The 21,134-nt window shown below is 30.4% G+C and overlaps 1 protein-coding gene across 1 annotated transcript in view; it reads left to right on the top strand.

Moving 5' to 3' along the window:
• LOC142326920 (dynein regulatory complex subunit 3-like) overlaps positions 1–17,952 on the top strand; it is a 42,159-nt gene extending 24,207 nt beyond the window's left edge. Inside the window, exons 7-10 of the mRNA XM_075369650.1 lie at positions 703–913; positions 11,558–11,755; positions 12,162–12,301; positions 17,777–17,952. Coding sequence (XP_075225765.1) covers positions 703–913; positions 11,558–11,755; positions 12,162–12,301; positions 17,777–17,942 — 715 coding nt within the window. The 3' untranslated portion in view covers positions 17,943–17,952. The remainder of the gene's footprint in view (positions 1–702; positions 914–11,557; positions 11,756–12,161; positions 12,302–17,776) is intronic.
• The last annotated feature ends 3,182 nt before the right edge of the window (positions 17,953–21,134 follow it).

Raw genomic sequence — 21,134 nt, 5'->3', positions numbered from 1 at the left:
ATAATATTGAAAAGGGCTGGAGAACAGGAAAGAATGATCTATTTATAGAGGAACTGCAAACAACACAGTACAAATAATCCCATCCTGATTTTAACTTCAAGACCCATTCAGAGCAAGCACCAACCCCTGACAAGTGTTCAGAAGATTGGGACATTTTACCCAGATGAGCATATTATTCATTAATTTTACATCATTATTAATTCCAGGACGACTGCAGTACAATTTCACATTGACCAAATTAAATTTTTCTGTGAGAAAAACTGCTTCTCTCCAGAAATTAATGAGCTATCCAAGAATAACTTTAAGTTTTCTACGGAACAGCTTTACCCTTAATCAACTAAATTGTATACAAACATTTTACTAGGTGTACAACTTTAGTGTACAATGGTGAAAATATAAAAATGAAGAAAATAATGATTCAGTAATCTGTTATAATTTCAATGAGGAGAGAAAAAAAAATTCACATCTGCAATTCCATTGATATTATTTTATCTGTTGTGTATTTTTTTTTTAATGTAAAATGTAAAACCCACATCAGATTTTACTGGTTTGTTGTAGTACTAGCATGCTAACATATAAATACGGTTCTTAATAATATTATTTTTTTCTATTTTTAATTTATTTTTAAAATTTACATTATTTTAATACAGTTTGACATTGTGGGATTAAAATTAATGAGTGTTTTTTTTTTTATAACAATAGCATAGTTGAAGGATGTTTAGAAAGGAAGGAGTTTATCTATCATGATACCAATAAATGCTTTGAATCTATTGAAAAACAGGGAGTTACAGATGACAATTTTGCATATTATACAGAACTAATGAGAAATAACACAGAAGATATACACAATTTATATTTTGACGTTTGGATTGCCCTTATGAAAAATGAGTTAACTCTTTATGAACAGATGGAAGTAAGTAATTTCTATTTATTAATGAACATAACACAATCTGATAAAACATTCTAAAAGATTACACAAATTAAAAATGATCCTTTTAAAAAAATTTGAGTTATGCTTTGAGATCTTTTTCGGGCTATGACGCTGCCTTTCATCAGTGGAGTGATGAAAGGCATCACTCCAACCACTATTAATCACTAATATCATCACTATTAATCATTAATAGCATCACTCCAAATATTAAATTCACTTGTCTTTCAATGGTTTGGTATCTGACCAGATACTAAATGGGTTTTCTAACCATTTTAAGATAAGTATCACTTGCAATACCAGTGTCTGATGAAGGAATTATATTATTTTGTAACAACATAGTTCCAATAAGATTTTCAGGAAGCAAAATTTCAAGTATTTGAAAAGCAACTTGTTAATGTAATTTATTTATTTTTTAAAATACATAACTAGTTGGTTTTATAATATTGTTTTCTTTTCTGTAATAAGGATTACTTTTGAGAATTTCAGTAGCAACATAGTCAGATTATTATAATTCATTATTAGCCTGGCGGATAAGGTTTGTACTGTAACTTAGCCATTCATTACTGTTATATACATATTGCAATATACATGTTTCTTCACTGATAGGTATAAAATTGGAAAATAATTAGAAAAAAAATATTTTCCTGCTTTTAAAGTAGGAAAATTGAACATACAGTTGAGCTTACTCCCCAAAGCAGTAGTTCAACTGGGAAAATATTATTGGGCTGGACTGCTAAAATGGAAACTATGTTATCCCAAAACCTTGAACAATTTCTTCTTAAAAACAGTATCTTTGTATAAATTTAAAAATAAAAATGGTTCACATTAAAACGAATATTATCATATTGTCCACAAAAAAATTCTTTTAAAAAATCTTTATACAATGGCTAATCAGGACATTATAAAGATCATCAACAAGACCCACCGGGTTGGTCTAGTAATGAACTCATAACAAATCAGTTGATTTTGAAGTCGAGAGTTCTAAGGTTCAAATCTTAGTAAAGACCAGTTACTTTTATGTAGATTTGAATACTAGATCATGGATACCGATGTTCCTTGGTGGTTGGGCTTCAATTAATCACACAACTCAGCAATGGTCGACCTGACTGTACAAGACTACACTTCATTTACATTAATATATATCATCCTCTGAAGTAATACCATAAGGTGGTTCCAGAGGCTAAACAAAAAAAGAAGGATTATCATCAATGGTTAGTTTAAAAAGATAATTTTTTATATTACATTAAAATTATAAAAACAAATAAATGGTCATCTGAATGAGGCAGAATAATTTTAAAGATATGAAGGAAATACAGCCATCATAAGGTAGTAACAGATGAAAACTTTTGGCATGTCTAAACAGAAAGGGAATGGAATGTATATAAGAAATTTTCAACTTTCTACTAACTTTATGTATATTGTTGTCTTGGGAATCATTTAATTACTAATTGGATTAGCATTATTAATGAATGAAATCTTAATAGAACACTTCTTTTTAATTCAACTTTATTTAACTAGTTGGTATATTAACAAGTTGGTGGAACTTATATTGGTGGAATTAAAAATCTTTTCATTGATAAAAAACAGCTTTTTTTGTGTTCATTTTTTAGAGTTGAGTAATAAATTAAATACAGATTTTAAGTGAATTAAAAATGTTTGTTTTATGAGCTGAAAGTTTCATACTTCTTATAATTTCTTATATTCTGTCCATAATTACAGTTGATATTAGATTTTATCCAGGGCATTATTTACATCTGAATTTTAATAGTTTTACTTTGTTGAGTTTATAAAATCTTGTAAATAGACATTCTTTATATTCATTCCGTTTGGTTACATCTAAAAAAAAAAAAAAAATTATTTATTGTTTCATGGAAATAATACAACTGATTTGCAAGGTTAACTTTATACAAAAAGTTATGAGAGGGACTCTCATAACTGTTACTGCATGGGCAGTAACTTCATACTGTGTTTTTTAGATTTTTTTTGCTAGAATGCAGAAAATAAACTTTCACAGTTGTTAAAAAGAAAAACTAAATATATATACTAATAAAAAAAAAAGTTATGTTTGTGTATATATTAGTCAGTTGGGGTTCATGTTGTTCGCTCAGCTGCCTAGTGAACTGACTGAACGAACAATGAAAGCACAAACACGCTCAAATGAATATTCAGAAGCTAGACACTAAACTTAATTGTTGATAAGCTGTTATTGTCAATCTATGAAAAAATAATAATTTTTAATATGTTTTATAAGGATGTCTTTCAAATTTAGTTTTTATAATTTTTAACTTTTGTATGTAAATTGTTCAGTTTAAAATCATATCACTTTTCCAATTCAGTTTGTATGCTTTGTTTCTAATTAAAGTTGAACTTCTCAAATTTGTGTTAAATTTTAATAGACACTATTTACATCAATTTCTCAGAATTAAATTCTGTACAAAGTTAACTAGAAATTTTTATTTGGTTATTGGTAAATTAAGTTTTCCGACAAAATGTTTTTGTGTTTTAGTCCGTTTTATCTTAATATCTAAGGGAGCTAGATGTCTGGGACCACTTTTATTCAATTTCTTAGTTAAAAAACCATAAGGAAGTACCAAATTTACCACTCGACTTATACCCCAAAATTTAGTATGGTTTAATTTTACAGAGGGAGCAAAAAGCAGGGCTAAATGTTTCATGAGCCAAAATACATTAATGAACTCTTTTCTGACCTATGTTTATATGAACTTATTTTGCTATTTTTGGCCATAGAATCATCTCTTGAGAGACTGCTGAGCAATTTGGAATCACTCTGTATATAAAATTATATACATATATATGTATACACATAAGATATATAAACAAAATTCAGAAAAAATAGGTATCAAATTTAAAGAAGCTGAATGCTGCATTCCATTCACGGTTTACATAACCTTTAGAACCAAATAAATAACTATTACATAAACCACCGCCATCAAAAAATCACAAAGCCTATGGAATGTGTAAAGCAAACTGTTCCAACTACACAATGTTAGATGTTGAATAAATGGAATATAGATTTAAGCAAAGATGTAGTTAACACTTGAAATCATTTCAAAGCAAGAGAGAGTTAAAATTTGCCAGTTAACTTATGGTTACTTGTAACTATGGTTACAAATGACAAATCCCCCAACATTAACAAGAACAACCTTAAATTCTATCCTCATATAGATTGATCAACTTAAGATGACCACCACTAGGATCTCAGAAACTATAAGTTTTATGAGAAACTTTAAATGGGGAACCTTTTCAAGATTTTTCCCTTCTTTAAAAATACAGTATTATCATTTTTTTCAAATCTTTGCCTTTTTCCAGTATGGCGAACAACTTCATTATTCCAATTAAAAACCTCATGTTTTTATTGCATTTTGGGTAGAAAAATATAGTATTTTAATGCATTTTTAATGTGATTATTTTTGTCTAAACGCTGCCTTTATGGAGATATGGTTGACAGTTGTAAAATCAAATATGACGGCCTACTTCGTTATTTCATATTTAAACCTCATAATTGTATTGCATTTTTGGGTAGAAAATAGTAGTTCAAGACATTTTTATTTTTTGGGAATTTTCCTTTAAACACAGCTGTTACGGAGTTATGGGATGATAATTGTAAAGTCAAATATATATATACCATGGACCTATTTTTTAGTCAGAGAAAAGTCCCAGACCTTTCCGTGTTAGATTACTTTCTGAGGGATAAGTGAAAAATCAGTTGTATATACTGAAATATGCTTCAGTGGAAGAAATGAACAACCGAAGTAATAAAAAATTTGTAAAATTCACCACAACACTTTTTTGTCGAAAGATGTTTTTTTTTTTTTCAGTAGGAAGACTGCTGAATTTTACTAATGGTGGCAATTTTGAAAATCTGTTATAATTACAATGCAGTTTGTTGTATTTCTTTCTTCCTAATAAACAAAATTAAAACCACACTGTAACTCCGTCAGTGTATTGCTGGTCGCAAGTCCGGTGCCTCCTGTAACAGTTATAGGCCCCCTACATAGGGTACCAGGTGAAAATTGGCCAATGATCTAGAAAGTGGATAAGGAAGAAATTCCCAACGCCAGAGAGGGTGAAAGAGCCTAGGGAGTAAACCTGAAGAAAATCCAGTGTAGGATGTGCTCTATGAGCTTTGGTAGAAGCAAACCTTGTAGGAGAAAGGAACACCAAACTAACATCTTCTGGTCTTCCTGGTTTGGGGTCTTGAGTTGGATTAATTCCACAGCTAAATGAAAAATTTATTGTTATGAAACCAGGAAACAAGACCTCTGAATGGACAGGACTTATGGAGGATTGAACAGAGTACAAATATAAATGTGAATGAGGGAGTATGGAAAAAAGGTAAGGGTATGGACTGGAGATTGGCAAATGGAATGGAATATTGTTGGCACTGGGAAGGATGAGGGAGGTGATTTCGGAGCTAAATCATTTTATGATGGATGTGATGGCACTGCAGGAGATGAGATGGCATGGTAGTGGACAAATTGATAAAAAGGATTTCTCTATATTGTATAGTGGGAAGGTTGACAGGATAGGTTATGGGAGCACCAGTTTCTTTATCAGTAAAGAAATAAAAAAAAAAGTCTGATAAGTTTTGAATCAGTGTTGGAAAGGTTGTGTATAATTAGGCTAAGAGGTAAATTTACAAATGTTACTTTAATGTTTGTGTATGCTTCTATAGGAGGCAGAGTTGCAGAAAAAGGAGGATTTCTATGATGTGTTGGCATGAAAGGTGAATAGGATTTAGAAATATGACATATAGTGGTGATGCTGGGGGGGGACTTGATTGCTAAGATGGGGCGAGAGATGTTGGTAAGGTGTGTTGTGGTCAGTACTCTCTGCATAAGAGTCACATAATAATGGCTTCTTATTAGCACAATTTGCAAAGTGTAATAGGATGGTAATTAAGAACACAGGATTCTCTTGTAAATGGATATGTCTAGGAACTTGGAAAGTCCCAGAATCAGATTGATAATGTCTTAGTTACAGCTGCACATGCATCAGGGATTTCAGATGTTCATGCAATGAGAGGGTTGAATTGTGATCTGACCATTTCTTGATTAAAGCCACGATTATATCATGGCCGGCCAATATACATAAAGAAAGGGAGATGAAGAGATGCAAATGGGGTGTAGACAGGTTTAAGGTTGAGAAGGATAGTAACAGCGATCATGAGAGATTCGATGGGGAGCTTGCCAAACTGATACAAGACACAATGGAGGAGTTAAAATACAGAAAGTCAGTAAAGGAATATAAAGGAGTTTTGGAGAGACTCAGGAGACCATGGAAGTGAGGACAGCGTGAAGAAGTGATAAGTAGTATGATGGGAAGTGTAAGGCAGTGGTGAGGGAGAAAGAGATGAGGTTAGCCAAAGGATGATGTAAAGAGATACAAAAAGTACTCAGAATAAATACAATGAATTGAGAAGAAGTCTATATTGAGGCACAAGAAGCACCTCAACATATTGAGGTAATGATGAGGAAAGTGGAAAAACTGGAGGTATTATTTGGTAGAAATCAAAGCTGAAGATTTTATAAGGAGATGGATTGGTTTAGAAAGGGATATCAGCCAAGGATGAAGAGCTGTAAGGATAAAGGTGGACAGGTAATCAATAATGATGAAGTTTTAGAGAGATGGACCGAGCCCTGTGAGGAGGTTTTCGGAGGAGGATGATATGGAGAAACAACTTAACAACAGTCATACTGTGAGAGCACCCATCACAGAAGAGAAGAGATGGGAGTGCATGGATTTGAGTTGGGTGGAGGTGGTAACACCAGGTTAAGCAATGATATGGGTGTATTGGTTCCTACCAGGGACAAATTTGAAGATGCACTATCAAGATTAAAAAATAATAAAGCTCCTGGTGAGTGAGTTGATTAAAAATAGAAGTGATGGATTATAGCAGGAAGTTTATAAATTGATATTGCTTACATGGAGAAATGAAAGGATACCTGATGAATGGAAGACAAATTTGATTTTTAAAAAGGGTAATAAGATAGTATTAAATAACTATAGGAGTGTCTTCTTGCTTAGTGTAGTACATATAACATCTTTACAAATATTTTATTACAAAGGCTTACTCCATTTGTGGAAGCAGTTCTCAGTGATTATCAGTGTGATTTTAGAAGGGGATGGAGTACAATGGACCAAATCGTCACAATACAGCAAGCATTGGAAAAATGTGGGGAATATGATACTGACCTGTATCTGTTCTTTATTGACTTCAAAGGGGCCTTTGATAGTGTATCAAGGAGCAAGGTAATGGAAGTACTTGAAAGATTTGATGTACCGTTAAAACTTGTTAAGTTGGTCATAATTATCCATGAAGATAGATAATTCTGTTGGAAGGTGTTTTGCAATAAAGTCCAGTGTGAGACAGGGAGATGAATACATTGTCAACATTATCAACTCTGTTGTTTAATGTGGCACTTCAGGATGGGGTTGGGAGTGTGGTGGGAGATGGAACCATCATAAATAGACTGTGGCAAATGTGTGCTTATGCACATGATATGGTCAAATGCAATGATACCGATACTAAGGAGGCACTCGGTTTGCTGGAGGAAAGTGGTAGAGGTGAGGGTCTTGATTAATGAAGCTAAAAATGTAACTATATGAAGATATCATCATCAGCAAGTAAGAAGACACGCAAGAGATATAAAAATAGGAAATTATATTTTCATTCATGTCGAGTGTTGTGTATTTGGATCTTCTGATAGGTAGTAGTGGAAAAGTGTTGGATGAGATAAATAGAAAGAGAATGGCAGGTAACTGGGCTTTTTATGCCAGTATGAAGTTATTTGTCATTCCTCTTATAAAGAGCAATTAAGATGAAACTACATGAAACTCTAGTACGGCCTGTGGTATTTTATGGTTCTGAAATGTGGGTGCTGATGGTGAATAACATATCAAAGCTTAATATTTTTGGAAGAAAAATGTTAGATGAATTACTGGACTGGTCTGTGAGAATGGTGAGTGGAGAATGAGAAATAACATTGAAATTAATGACTTACTGAAAAATGAAGATATTGTAAGATTGATTACGGGAAGAATTAGATGGTTGAGTCAAGTGGCATGAATGGGAAAGGAGAGGATGGCAAATAGGATATGGAGAAAATAATGTTTAACAGAAGAAGAAAATGGAAGATCACAGAATAGATGGAGGTATGACATGGAGCATGACTTGAGGATACTTGGCATTTTCAACTGGAGAAGACAGGCAGAGGATCAAGATAGATGGCTGGGTGATATTTGGGAGGCCAGGGGTCACATTGGCCTGTAGTGCCAATGAGTAAAGTAAATAAAAAACACACTGTTTTAGATAAAAGTTTTTTAATCTTACTTTTACTTTATTTTCCAGTTTACTTAATTTTCAAATTTTTAAAATATTTTGACTATCAGGTACTAGTACTTTAGGTTTCCATTTAGAATAATACAGATAGCAGCAATATTTCATTTTACAATTGTCAGCTGTAGCTCCATAACAACTGTGTTCAGAGAAAAATACCCAAGAATAAAAATAACTTAGGCTTATCATATGACTGGGATTAACCCGGACAGTCCTGGCTTTTAGTGCGCTCTGGGGTTGCAAAAATAGCCAGAGTTTGAGAATTTTATGACTGGTGAGGATTTTTTTAAATTTTAGACCTATATGTTCGAATCGCATTTTTAAACATTCTCTTATGGCTGTGCATCTCTCAGCCAATCTTATAGTAAGCGCTGACATCCATTTTGATGGAGGCGATGGCTACCAGTCTCGCCACAACTTCTTACTTAGTCATTTGGCAACACAACAGGAGCAACGTGTTTATGTTGTTTTCATGTGTGAAGTAACTCGTCTACATGTTTTTGTTCATTTTATTTCTATTTGTTTTTTGTCTCATCATTTAGCAATAGGCAAAAGAATATGTGTGTTTAATGTTAACCTGCAACAGGAATACAAATTTTTGAAATTGTGTAATGACAGTAAGAATGAATGTGTTTATTGCATATTATGTACTGGAGAATTTTCTGTTGCACATAAAGGAAAGGGTGATATTGAAGACCACGTGAAAACAGCTAAACATAGGAGTTCTATTAATGCTAATTGTTTAATGCATTTTTGCTTCAGCAAAAATAAGAGATTTTTTAAAGCCAAAGATGGGAATAACAATAACAGTGATATGGATTGTGCTGCTAAAGAAACTACATTTTCATACCACACTGCTAGACAGGAACAAAGTTTGAAAACATCAGATTGCACATCTAAACTGGTTAAAAAGTTATATGACCCAAAATTTTCATCTGCTAGAACCAAAACCGAGGCAATTATTGGTAATGTTATTTTGCTATTTATATTTGATAATGTGTTGCGTTCTTCGGAAAACATTAATTATGTAACAGTAACGATGGCTAGCTCAAACAGAAGTGAAGTAAAACTTGTTCCGATTGTTGTAAGATATTTCAGTCTGGAGGAGGGAATTCAATTTAAACTTTTAAATTTCAATGAAGTGTCAGGTGACACTGCTCAAATTTTGACTTAGTATCTTTCGCAGTGTGTGAAAAAATACAAACCTGAAGAAAAGTTGGTTTGTTATACTGCTGATAACACTAATAGTAATTTTGGTGGTGTGAAGAGAAAGGGGAATAAAAATTTGTTCTGAAAAATTCAAAGTGATTTAGGTAGACCCATTTTAGGAACTGACTGTTCAGCTCGCATTGTACACAATTCAATACAAACAGTATGTAATTCTGTACCCCTGGACATGAAGATATTGTTATAAAAATTTATAAATATTTTCACATATATACAGTAAGAGTAACGAATTGTGAATTTGTAGAAATAGATTACAAAAAAGTACTATCTCATAGCAGCAAAAGCTTTCCTTAGTTTGTTACCTGCAATAGAAAGAATTCTTTCCATTTTTGATGGCCAAAAATCATACTTCTTATCTTGTGACAAATGCCCAAAATTATTAATTATTAATTGATTTTTTGAAAATCTAGAAAGTGAATTGTTTTTGAAATTTTTCTGTGGTGCTCTACTGTTATTTAATAATGTAGTTCTGAAATTGGAAGCTAATTCTATCACAGCAACAAAAGCATTTCAGATATATTCCGAATTAATTTGTCAACTTCAGGAAAGAAAACCCACAAATTTATACTACCTTCTGCTAAAGAATTGCTCAGAACTCTAAAAAAAATAATGATGTTCAGGAACAAAAATTCTTCTCAAGTGTAGACAATTTTTGTAGTTCTAGTATCCAATAATTAGAGTCGTGGAGAACCAGTTTTGATAAAGTTAGTAAGTTTCAGTGGATAAATTTACTAACTGAAATTGCCTGGTCTGATTTAGAAGAGAGTGCACAAGTTGTTAATGAAATTACAAAAGATTCCATAAATATTGATGACTTATTTGATGAACATACATTGTTGTACCAGGTAATTCAAAATCAAGGGTAGGTTGTGGTTCAAGTTCTGAAAAAGTACCAGATACTATTGAAGAGAAATGGAAAGCAAGTTGTGCAAGTAAGTTGTTTCAAAAGACTAATATTTCATGTTACAATATTTCCAAAATGGTTGAGTTTGCAATTTCTTTGCCTGGGACATCTGTTCCAGTTGAGAGAGTTTTTTCAATTATGGGGAACATTTGGTCTGCAGAAAGGAGGAAGACTTTCAGCATATACTGTTAAACATCTGCTAAATGTTAAAATTAATTCGGAACTTTCTTGTTGTGAATTTTATGATGTAATTAGAACAAACAAACCATTTCTGAAAAAAGGTCATGTCTAGTGAAAAATACAGCTGAATAAATAAAGTTTAATGTGTCAGTAAAGTGTTAAGACTTTTAAGTAATTTCAAAAATATGTCATGGGTTCGACCCAAAAAAATATGGTAAGACTATTTAAAATTCTATTTTCTACCCAAAAATGCAATAAAAACATGTGATTTCTATTTGAAGTAATGAGGTTTGCTGTTATATTGGAAAAATGGTGAAAATTTAAAAAGTGGTAGTACTACATTTTTAACGTACGGAAAATCTAGGTAAGGTTCTCCATTTTAAAAATCCCATAAAACTAACAGTTTCTGAAATCCCAAGATGGCCATCTTGCGTTGTTACCTTGTACAAAATAAAGGACTTTAAACAGACTCAAATGTTTTGAATACTCACAATGTTCTACGAACAGACAAAACCAAATCAAATCTACTACAACTTTTTATTTCATTCTCAATAAATGTTTTCCCAGTTCAAGAAAGCTATTAGCATTTAAGTGATGACAAGAATGAAAAACACCAGCACTCATCTTTGCAAGTGAGTACAAAACCAGTAGAAAGGATTATGTTATTGAAATATAAATCATATTCTTACAATCAGTTTGGTTTATCATTTAAAAATGAGCAGTTTTACATAATTTACTAAACCTACTACCACATACAAATCAAGACAAATCTTGCTAATAACAAATACTTTTTATTACTGTAATTGTAAATGGTTTTATAATCAGTTAATTGAATTCATATACCTTTTATTTTATGATTCTTATAAAATTAATTTTAAGTTATTTTACTGTTTTCTTATCAATAAATAATAAAAATAAATTATTTACACAGACTTAACTATCTTACTGTGTACAGGAATTGATTACAACATTTGAAAGAAATTTAGCAGACATGATAAATGTATTTTTAGAATCAGCTCAAGCATATTTTACACAGATAAGAGAACAAGAATCCACATTTATGGAATTAATAACAGATCATCTGATTCGTTTCCAGACTCAAGCAAGTATACGCAACGATTCTTTCTCAGATTTTCCGCTGGAGTTTAGAAATGTAAGTTATTCTTGTGCTTTATTTTTTCAATTGTGTGCATATCTAAAAAATTACTTCAGTAGTCTATATTGTTGTAATTATTATTACTTTGCTGACTAGCACTATTGTGAGTCAGTTGTTTTGTGATCCATCAGGACCTATGCTCAAATTCAAGTAACATTAGTGACTGTGATTCAGTTAATGATGTGCATCAAGAAAAATTGGCTTGAATATAATTGTCAAACTTTAGTTGGGTTAATATCTCTTTTTTATAAGATTCTAATCTTTTACTTAAAAATATTTATTAATTAGTACTTAAAAGCATTTATTCTTTTCACTGAATTTTCTTAAGTCAAGTTCAATTTTTATAATTTTGAAATTAAATACTGTACTTCACTATATTACTTTATAAAATCACTATTTATAGATGATGGTTGATAAGGAATCAGTACACTCAGCTATGGCAGCTTCTCATGATATTCATTTACTTGTTATTGATGGTAGGGAGGATCTAATGACTTCACGAATTCGACAGTGGCATAGTCAGTTGTGTTCCAAACTAATGAAGTAAGTGCAAATAATAATTATTACTTACTGTAACTCAATGGATATCAATTGCTAAAAATATATTAACGTTATTGTTAATAAATAGTCTAGCTAATTGAATTCTGGCAGCAAAATGTATGAGTGTCATTGAACAACTAAAAAGACAAACATTTATAGATTTTCCATTAGTATGTACACATTTTAATATTTACATTATATTCTAATGCAATCTCCCTCTTTCATTATTTATTTATTCCATCTTCATGCAGGCTTTTGTATGCCATCAGCAAAGAATTCTTTAAACTGACTTTGGACCCTCCTTTGCATAGCTGTTTTCAATTCTTCATTATCTTGAAACTGCCTTCCACATAAAACAGATTTTAATGATCCAAAAGATGGTAGCCAAATTAGAAAAAATCATGATCACAGGATGGATATGGTAAAATTTTCCAGCCTAATTTGGTGATCATATCTTGTGTTTGGTGACATAAGGGCAAGTACTAGTGTGTTGAAGAATTACCATTTTTCACAACCGTTCAAGTCATTTAGTGTAATTAGTTTATTTCCAACTCTTTTTCCAACAACTCCAACAATTTGCATTGTTGACAGTACATTTACTTTTCAAATAATGAATAAAATTAGGGTCTTTCACATCTAAAAAGACAATAAGTATCACTTTACCAGTAAAAGGCTACTTTTTGAATTTTTTTGTCACTGGAGATCTAGTGTGTTTCCATTCTTTATTCTGTGGTTTTGATTCTAGATCGTAATAATTAACTCACAATTCATTACAGATCACTGTTTGACTAAGAAATGTCTCTACCTCATGATCAAAAAGAGATTTCAGTTGTTTACAGATCTATAAGTTTGATGTTTAGCATGATACTGCCAGAATTTTCAGTAACCAATGAGCACATTTCTTAACAAATTACCAATCATCTTGTGCACTGTACCAATGCTAATGCTGTATTTCTGTGCTATTTCTTACGTAGTAATTCAATGATTGTTTTGAATTATTTGTTCAATACTTTTTTAAAATTTCTGTTGACACCTCTGCTGGCCATCCGAAGAGTAGAGGTGATTCATTAGTAACACTTTTGTTGATCACTTTTAAATTCTTCTACTCATATATAAATACATCCCAACCCCGGGGAGGACACAACTGTCATGTGATGCTTCTGGTCGCCACACGTCCCCCATTCCTAGCCCTGGTGGGCTATATATAAATACAGTGAAACCTGGATTACTGGGAATCTCAAGGTACCTATAATTTTTTCTCAATTAAAGACGTTTTCCATCACCCAGTTTCCCAAACAGCCAAGTTTAAAATACAGTTGTCCTGTTTACAGAGGGCCCCGTTAAGAGAGGTTGAAATTAACCTTTTTTCATTTTTATAAGTAAAAATTTTCAATAAAAATGCATATTTTATGAGTGTAATGCAAATGTAGTACTTATATTCTTTTTATGAATTTAAACAATACAAAAATTATGATTTGAAAAAATCCGTCAATTAAGTTTGAATTTTAGTGCTACTTGCCATAATATGTTTTTCAATATTATAAATCTGATCAAATATATCTGGATTACCAATATCTGAATTTCAAAATACTTATGTAAAGTCTTTAATACTTCTTCTAGGTCATGCTTTGACACTTTCTGAACACTCCTCTTATTCTTCTTCTATTTCCAAAGAGGAGGAAGAGCATGCAGAAACAATTTCATCTTCAGTTAGCTCCTCCAAAACTAATAATTTGCCATCATACGCAAAAAATCCACAAAATTTGGCGGCTGGTCATTTTTTTGTTGCTACTAATAATCTGTGGCCCCATTCTTCAAGTGTCATTCTACAGTTCTCTTTCTCCTCTTGTAAGCCTTCATGTTCAAAAATTTCTGTTACCTTGAATCCTGATTTTTTGAAGCAATTTGCAATGGTGGATTTGCTCACAGAAAACCAAGCTTTTCTCGCAAATCTCATAGTCTGGAGGATATTGATTTCAGAGCTATTATTCTCTTTTGTAGATCTTAGAACTAATTGTATGATTTATTTTCTATAGTAAACTTTGAAGTTATTGATAATACCTTGATCCACTGTTTTGCAATTTACTTCTTGTAGTAGCAGGTAAATACAATAGTTTGACGTGGTCTAAATCAGGCATGTTATTGTGGGCTGTGGAATTATCGACAAATAAAACAATTTTTCATTTCTACACCTTCATTTCAGTATTCACTCTTTTTAACCTATCTGCAAAGATATCCAGTGTCATCCAGGCCTTTTTGTATTTTGATAATTAACAGGTAAAGTTCTGATACCTTTGAAGCATCTTGAATTTTTAAATTTCCCAATTAAAAGAAGTAGCAGCTTTTCAGTTCCTGACATATTAGCACACAAAAGTACAGTGATCCGATCTTTGATAAGTTTCCCACCATGATAAGGCTGACCTTTATAGGTAAAAATTTTATTGGGAAGACACTTAAAGAATAAACCTGCTAAATCTGCATTGAAGATGTTATCGGGGAATAACAGAGCTGGAAGGTCTTCAACCCACTGATTACATATGCATGGCATTACTTTCTCCACAAATATTTTTTTCAAGTTCAGGATACTCTGCTGATCACATTCGTTTTAGTTCTCCTTTCCTTTCAGCACACTGAAAAAGATTTTTCTCATTGTTTTGAATTATTCTGTAGTATAGACTTTGGTATATTAAACTCTGTACACAATTTGTCATGCAACTTTCCACTATCATAAACAGACAATAGCTTCAGTTTATCAGTGGCTGTCAATGAGTTACACTTTCATTTTGACATTTTGAGCACTTTTATTCACTTGTTTATCATACAAAACCTTAAAGCAATGTAAAATTAAATGCGTTCAGAAGAAATTCGAATAAGTTTGTAAACAAACCTGTTCAGACCAAAATTTAAAATGACAAATTATTAATAACTGTCTTAGTTATACAGGTTGTTAAGCTAAACGGTCCCAGTTACAGAGATACAAATCTAAAAAGCTCAGATAAAGGGGTTTAATTATTTCCAGTAATAAGGGTATTTCGATGCAAAAGTGTTGGGACCTCATTATGAATCTCAGTAGTAGAGGTTTCTCACTTTAACCAGGATCCATTTAACCAGATTTCACTTTCTTTGCTTTATGCAATTCACACCTTATTAAACATTCATTTGGTAAAAAATATCAGCAGGTTTTCAGCCTGTAGGTAACAAAAAACAAATAACAGCCAACTACTCCTCTAAGGTGCAATCTGACAATGGTACAGTCATACTTACACTTACATGAGTATTGAAAATAATTAAATGTGTGTAGAGTAGTTAACTACTCACTGCTTAACAAAGGCTTTCATTAAAGTTGTTGGCCTTGTTGCTAGTCAACTAATTCCCTCTTCACTCACATTTGTCTGTTTACTTACTGAATGACTAATAATTATATATAAAGAAAAAATCTCAACTTACTTATTGCTTAATATTATTATTTTTTATATATTAGGTGCTGTTGGGTAATTCTTAAAAAAATTTAAATATAAGATTTTATGTTACTGAATGAGGTGGTAAAATTCTACTACACTCTATATTTAACTACGCTTTTAATTGTATATTTATATTTTCATGTGGTTTTAAAAACTGAGATCTTTGCAAAAGCGCCTAATAAAGAAAAGAAGAGAAAACTAAAATCAAGTAAATTGATTTACAATAACATTTATGTGTACATGCAGTATTAGATTACCTTAAATCTTTATAATTTATTTTTAATGTTATTTGGTGTATATTGATGATTGTGAGTCTAGAGAGCCATCCAAATATTCATTAAATATATATGGATTCTTAGATTAGTGCTCTGACAGTTTTAACAATTCAGCCAACCAGTGCTATGACTGGATACATGCAGCAGCTTATGAATGAACAAGTAAATAAACAATATACTACCTAATATTTTCAGTTCATTTGCTAACTATAAAAAACTATTATTGTTGCCCACATTCAACTACCAACAATGAATTCTTCCTATTTTAACAATACGAAGAACATTTATCCTATATTTTTTCACGCAAAAAAATTAGTTTGATCAGGAATTCATCTTTTATCACATATGGTAAATGCATATTAAATCCTTTAGAGTTAAATACACATTTTAGACTAATTCTGAATACACATTTAAGTGTAAATTCATTTCACACAAGAACACAATCATACAAGAATTTGGAATGCACATATAGGACAAAGAATGCAGAGAATCCTTCTCTGTAATTAAATTACGCATAATCAGTCAGAATATAGCATTGTAAGAAAATAGGAAAAAATATAGTAAGCATACTAATACAGAATCTAATATAGCACACTTCTGACGACTGCTATAGATGAAATGTGGATTACTGTACAGCAGATAAATGTAAGCTACAGAATGAAAAATACATATCTAAGATATATAGATATAATTTTGTATCTCAATATAGATAAATTTTTCATATTTAAAAACTATTCAATTAATTTTAGAACTGTAATTTACTTTTACGACATCCATTTTGATTTTCACCCTTAAATGAGGGAACTCTCTACACTCCCACCAAGATCACATAAAATCAAGCAGTAAAAAAAAATTACAAATGAAAAAAATTAAAATTATTTTTTTTTCTAGATCTAGAAATAACCCTGTTGACCTGGACTTTCAGGATGATAGGATCATACTGGTGACATAATATTTAACTGAGTTTAAGTATTCAATTAATTTTAGAACTGTAATTTACTTTTACGACATCCATTTTGATTTTCACCCTTAAATGAGGGAACTCTCTACACTCCCACCAAGATCACATAAAATCAAGCAGTAAAAAAAAATTACAAATGAAAAAAATTAAAATTATTTTTTTTTCTAGATCTAGAAATAACCCTGTTGACCTGGACTTTCAGGATGATAGGATCATACTGGTGACATAATATTTAACTGAGTTTAAGTACTGTGTTTACTGCTGACTTTAACCATTCATTTAAAATATCTTCAAAAAGAAGGAAAAATTGAAATGATTTACTCTAAGATAAAAAAAAAATCAGGCAGTATAAAACACTCCAATGTAGTATTGTATTGATAAAACATGACTGTTGAATTACAAATAGCACAATCACCTAATTCTCCAAAGCATAATAAATTTTAAGTACATTATTTGAATGTAACTTCCTTAATATTGATTCCCTGATTTGTTAATTTAAATAATTAGTTCCTTAATCTAATGATCAGTTGATTAACAGAAAAAGTATTCCTCAGCGTACATTTATATTATAAATATACCATGGGAATTCAAAATAAAACCTCAAAGGATTACGTTACTGCAGGGAAGATTTTCTAATTTTAGGAAAAAATCAAGATATTTTTCACTTTGCTTTAAGAACAGCAGTGAAATATAATTAAAAGTGTAACAATATTATAACTTTTTTATAATAATGTCTGTAAAGTGATGTAAATTGAAAAATTAATTTCTTAAATGTTTGTAGTGATGAGATAAAGCGTAATCGAGCTGCAATAACAGAGATAAATTACTTCTTAGATTATCAACGAGCAGAGTTTGAAGGATTTTATTCAAAATATAATGATGAAGAAGAAACTATCTTAGACACACTTTCTGAAAAATCAATAAATCAAAGTGGCCAATTTGAATAGTTAGAATCAAAAGGGGAATATTATTGCAATACATCTTATTTCACAAAAAAATAATTGAATGAAAGTAAGTTAGAAACAGTGTATATAAATAAATAATTACTAAAAAATTAAGTTGTATGAATCATAAAAAAAAAAAAAAAATAATAAATTAATTAAAATTTTAATTAATTACATGTCATTATTATACTGTCATTACATTATTCATCAATACAATAAGAATGTTACTGTTTACATCATAACTATTTGTACATGTTAATGTCAATATTTTTATTATAAATCTGGAAATTCCTTGTAGAGATGAGAACTTTGAAAAGATTGTATGCATATACAATACTAAATATACTCATGTTAATAGCTCTATACAACTTGTATTTGTTACTGCTGGTTAATTATTATACTAAAGCAGAGTAATATAATTGTATAACAGGGGTTACTCAGTAACCCATAATGGAAATTGCAGGTCAATTTGTAGATATCAACACTGATTATAACTGCATGTATGTAGTATATTCTTATGAAGCTATGGGTCTTCATATCAGCTGCAGCTAATTAGTAATTTCTTTTTGATTAAAAATGAAAATACATTATCTGGGAATAAATTTCTTTATACTTGAAGAATTAGGAAAAAGGAATTTCTAGAATAGTAATATATTTTTCATTTCCTTTTAAAAAATGCAACTTATAACTGTATGCACTCAACCAGTTTTTTTTTAAATGGTATGTTTCTAGTTGAATTAGTTGTTATTCAGTATAATAAATAGTTCAGTATTCAGGTGACTAATTGAAAATGATATTCCTGAATATAAATAAGACATGAAATTGCTCAAATGAAAAAAGTGACATATTTCCTTTATTTAATAGTCTGAGTATTCTATGGATGGAGAATAAGAAGATGAGTTAGCTGTCAAAATGAAGCCCAACTATTGTTTATTATTTATATATTCAGTATTTTACTAATTTGTTTTCTTAGATCTTTGTTTACCACATTAAAACTTATTTTATTTAAATTTAATATAGAAATATAGATTAGGTTTTGTGGAAATTGATCAATCTATTTATTTGCATGTAGAAACCTTCTTTATTCTAGTCACAGCACTTTGAAAATGTTGTATCCTAGGTCAGTGGGTGAAGAACCTTTTTATGTAAACTGTCAAAAATTTACAAAAGTAAAAATCAAATTTCTAATATGCTAGTGGTTTTTAATCCAAGGAAAAATTAATAGAAAATGAATAGTTGCAGAATTTTATTGACCAATTTAATAATTTACCAAAATATTGTAAAGTATACTGGATGCCAATGTACAACAGCAATATCAACAACATGCAATGCACTCAGGTTTGTATTTCATCACTTATAGTACACACTGAACTGGATTCATTGGACACTTTACACCTTAAAATTTTTTTTTATAAAATAATCTCATAAAATAATTTCCAAAAGCACTTATAGAAAAAAAAAAATTAGCTATCAAGTTATTTTTAAAAACTAAAGATTTCATGAATGGTATTCAAAATTCTTGTTTTTCCTGTTCTGCAATCAAGATTATAATAATATTTATCTCCAGGACTACCGTTAAGTATTGCTTCAGAGGATGAGATGAATGACAATTTTTTTAGTATGTGGAAATGCCATGCCTGACCAGGATTCGAACCCAGGACCTCCAAATGAAAGGCCGAGATGCTATCACTCGTGTCATGGAGGCTAGCTTCGATTCTGCATTATTTTTTATTACACCAAATTATTTTCTAGTTATTTCTCAAATTGACAATGTTTTGTTTCCGACAGAAACAGATTGACAAACAAACAATTTCATTTCTAAATTTCTCAAATAAAGGTAATAAAAAATCTCCAACCAAGTTTATTTGCTGAAGTTGTCTGATGTTAAATGAATTTTAATGTTTCTACACTTGTCATATTGTGTAAATCTAAAATTTGTTGATTATCTAATGAATAATTGCAAAAAAACTGATATCAATTTAACTTAATCTGGCTTTTCATGAGATTTTAAACCTATACGTTTTTTATTTAGAAAATATTTTACGATTTTGTAAATTATGCTATGATAGAAAATTTAGCTTAAATTCTTCAAAGTCAAACGTAAATGATGACTGCCTCGTTAAAACTTAGCATTTTAATAATTAATTCATTCAAATGTAAGCATATGTAAATAAAAACCATAGGTTTGCTGAAAGAACACATATGCGGAAAATGTACTAATGTTGAGATAGCTAGAAAATAACAATGATTAAATAACAATAAAACACTGTAAAATTAGAAATATGAAAATTTTATTCCACTATAAAAATAGTTAAAAAAATATTATATTATTAAATATATAAACAAATTTATAATCTAAATATAAATGTATAATATAATAAATTTGCATAAGTCATAGGGGTTCATAACCAAACATTATAAAAATGTAATGAATTGTGAAGTATAGATACTAAAAAAATCACCACAGATTATAAAAAATATTTTTAAGTATTTAATACTTTCACATTTTTTGAATTTTTCTATTTCATAAATTTACAACACTTTCAAGTGTACATGTAAAGGTGGCCTTTATTTTATAATAATTTAACAAAATTGTGCATAAAACAATAAACTTCAAGTAACTTCAAAACTTTTTCAAAGTAATAGATATTTCTAAAAAATAAGAAAAACAAAAAATTGCATGATTTATAGTTCTATAGTTTCTGTTCAGTATACACATAATTCATGTAACACAATGTAAAACATGTTTTATTTTGTAAACATGTAAACATCTGTATAAAAATTATTACTCTTTTTTTTTATTATAAAATTGGCAGTTCTAGAGAAGAAGTATTACAATGTTATGTAACACTTCATAAATGGTGGAGGAAGGTATTCTTCTGGCTTCTAGAGAATGCGATGGTAAATTCATTTATACTGTACAACATAAGTCAGGAGAAAAAAAGTAAAACAAAAAAAATGTAGAAAAGTTTTAGTTACAGAATTAGTGGGACGTGTAAGGAATGCAAATAAATGTGAGAGGCCATCAAATGTAGAACAGGATGAAAGGTTGAACGGCAAATTACACCTGCCATATCCACTGGATGGAAGAAAAACAAAAGACTGCGCTGTTTGCAGTGACAGAAGACCTGTAGGAGAAAGAAAATGAACATTTTTTTTTGCAATACCTGTTAGAAACATCCTGGACTACACATG

This window comes from Lycorma delicatula, chromosome 6 (assembly GCF_047948215.1).
Source record: "Lycorma delicatula isolate Av1 chromosome 6, ASM4794821v1, whole genome shotgun sequence".
Lineage (NCBI taxonomy): Eukaryota > Metazoa > Arthropoda > Insecta > Hemiptera > Fulgoridae > Lycorma > Lycorma delicatula.
Note: the sequence above shows the minus strand (reverse complement) of the source record. Positions and strands in the feature narration are given on the sequence as shown.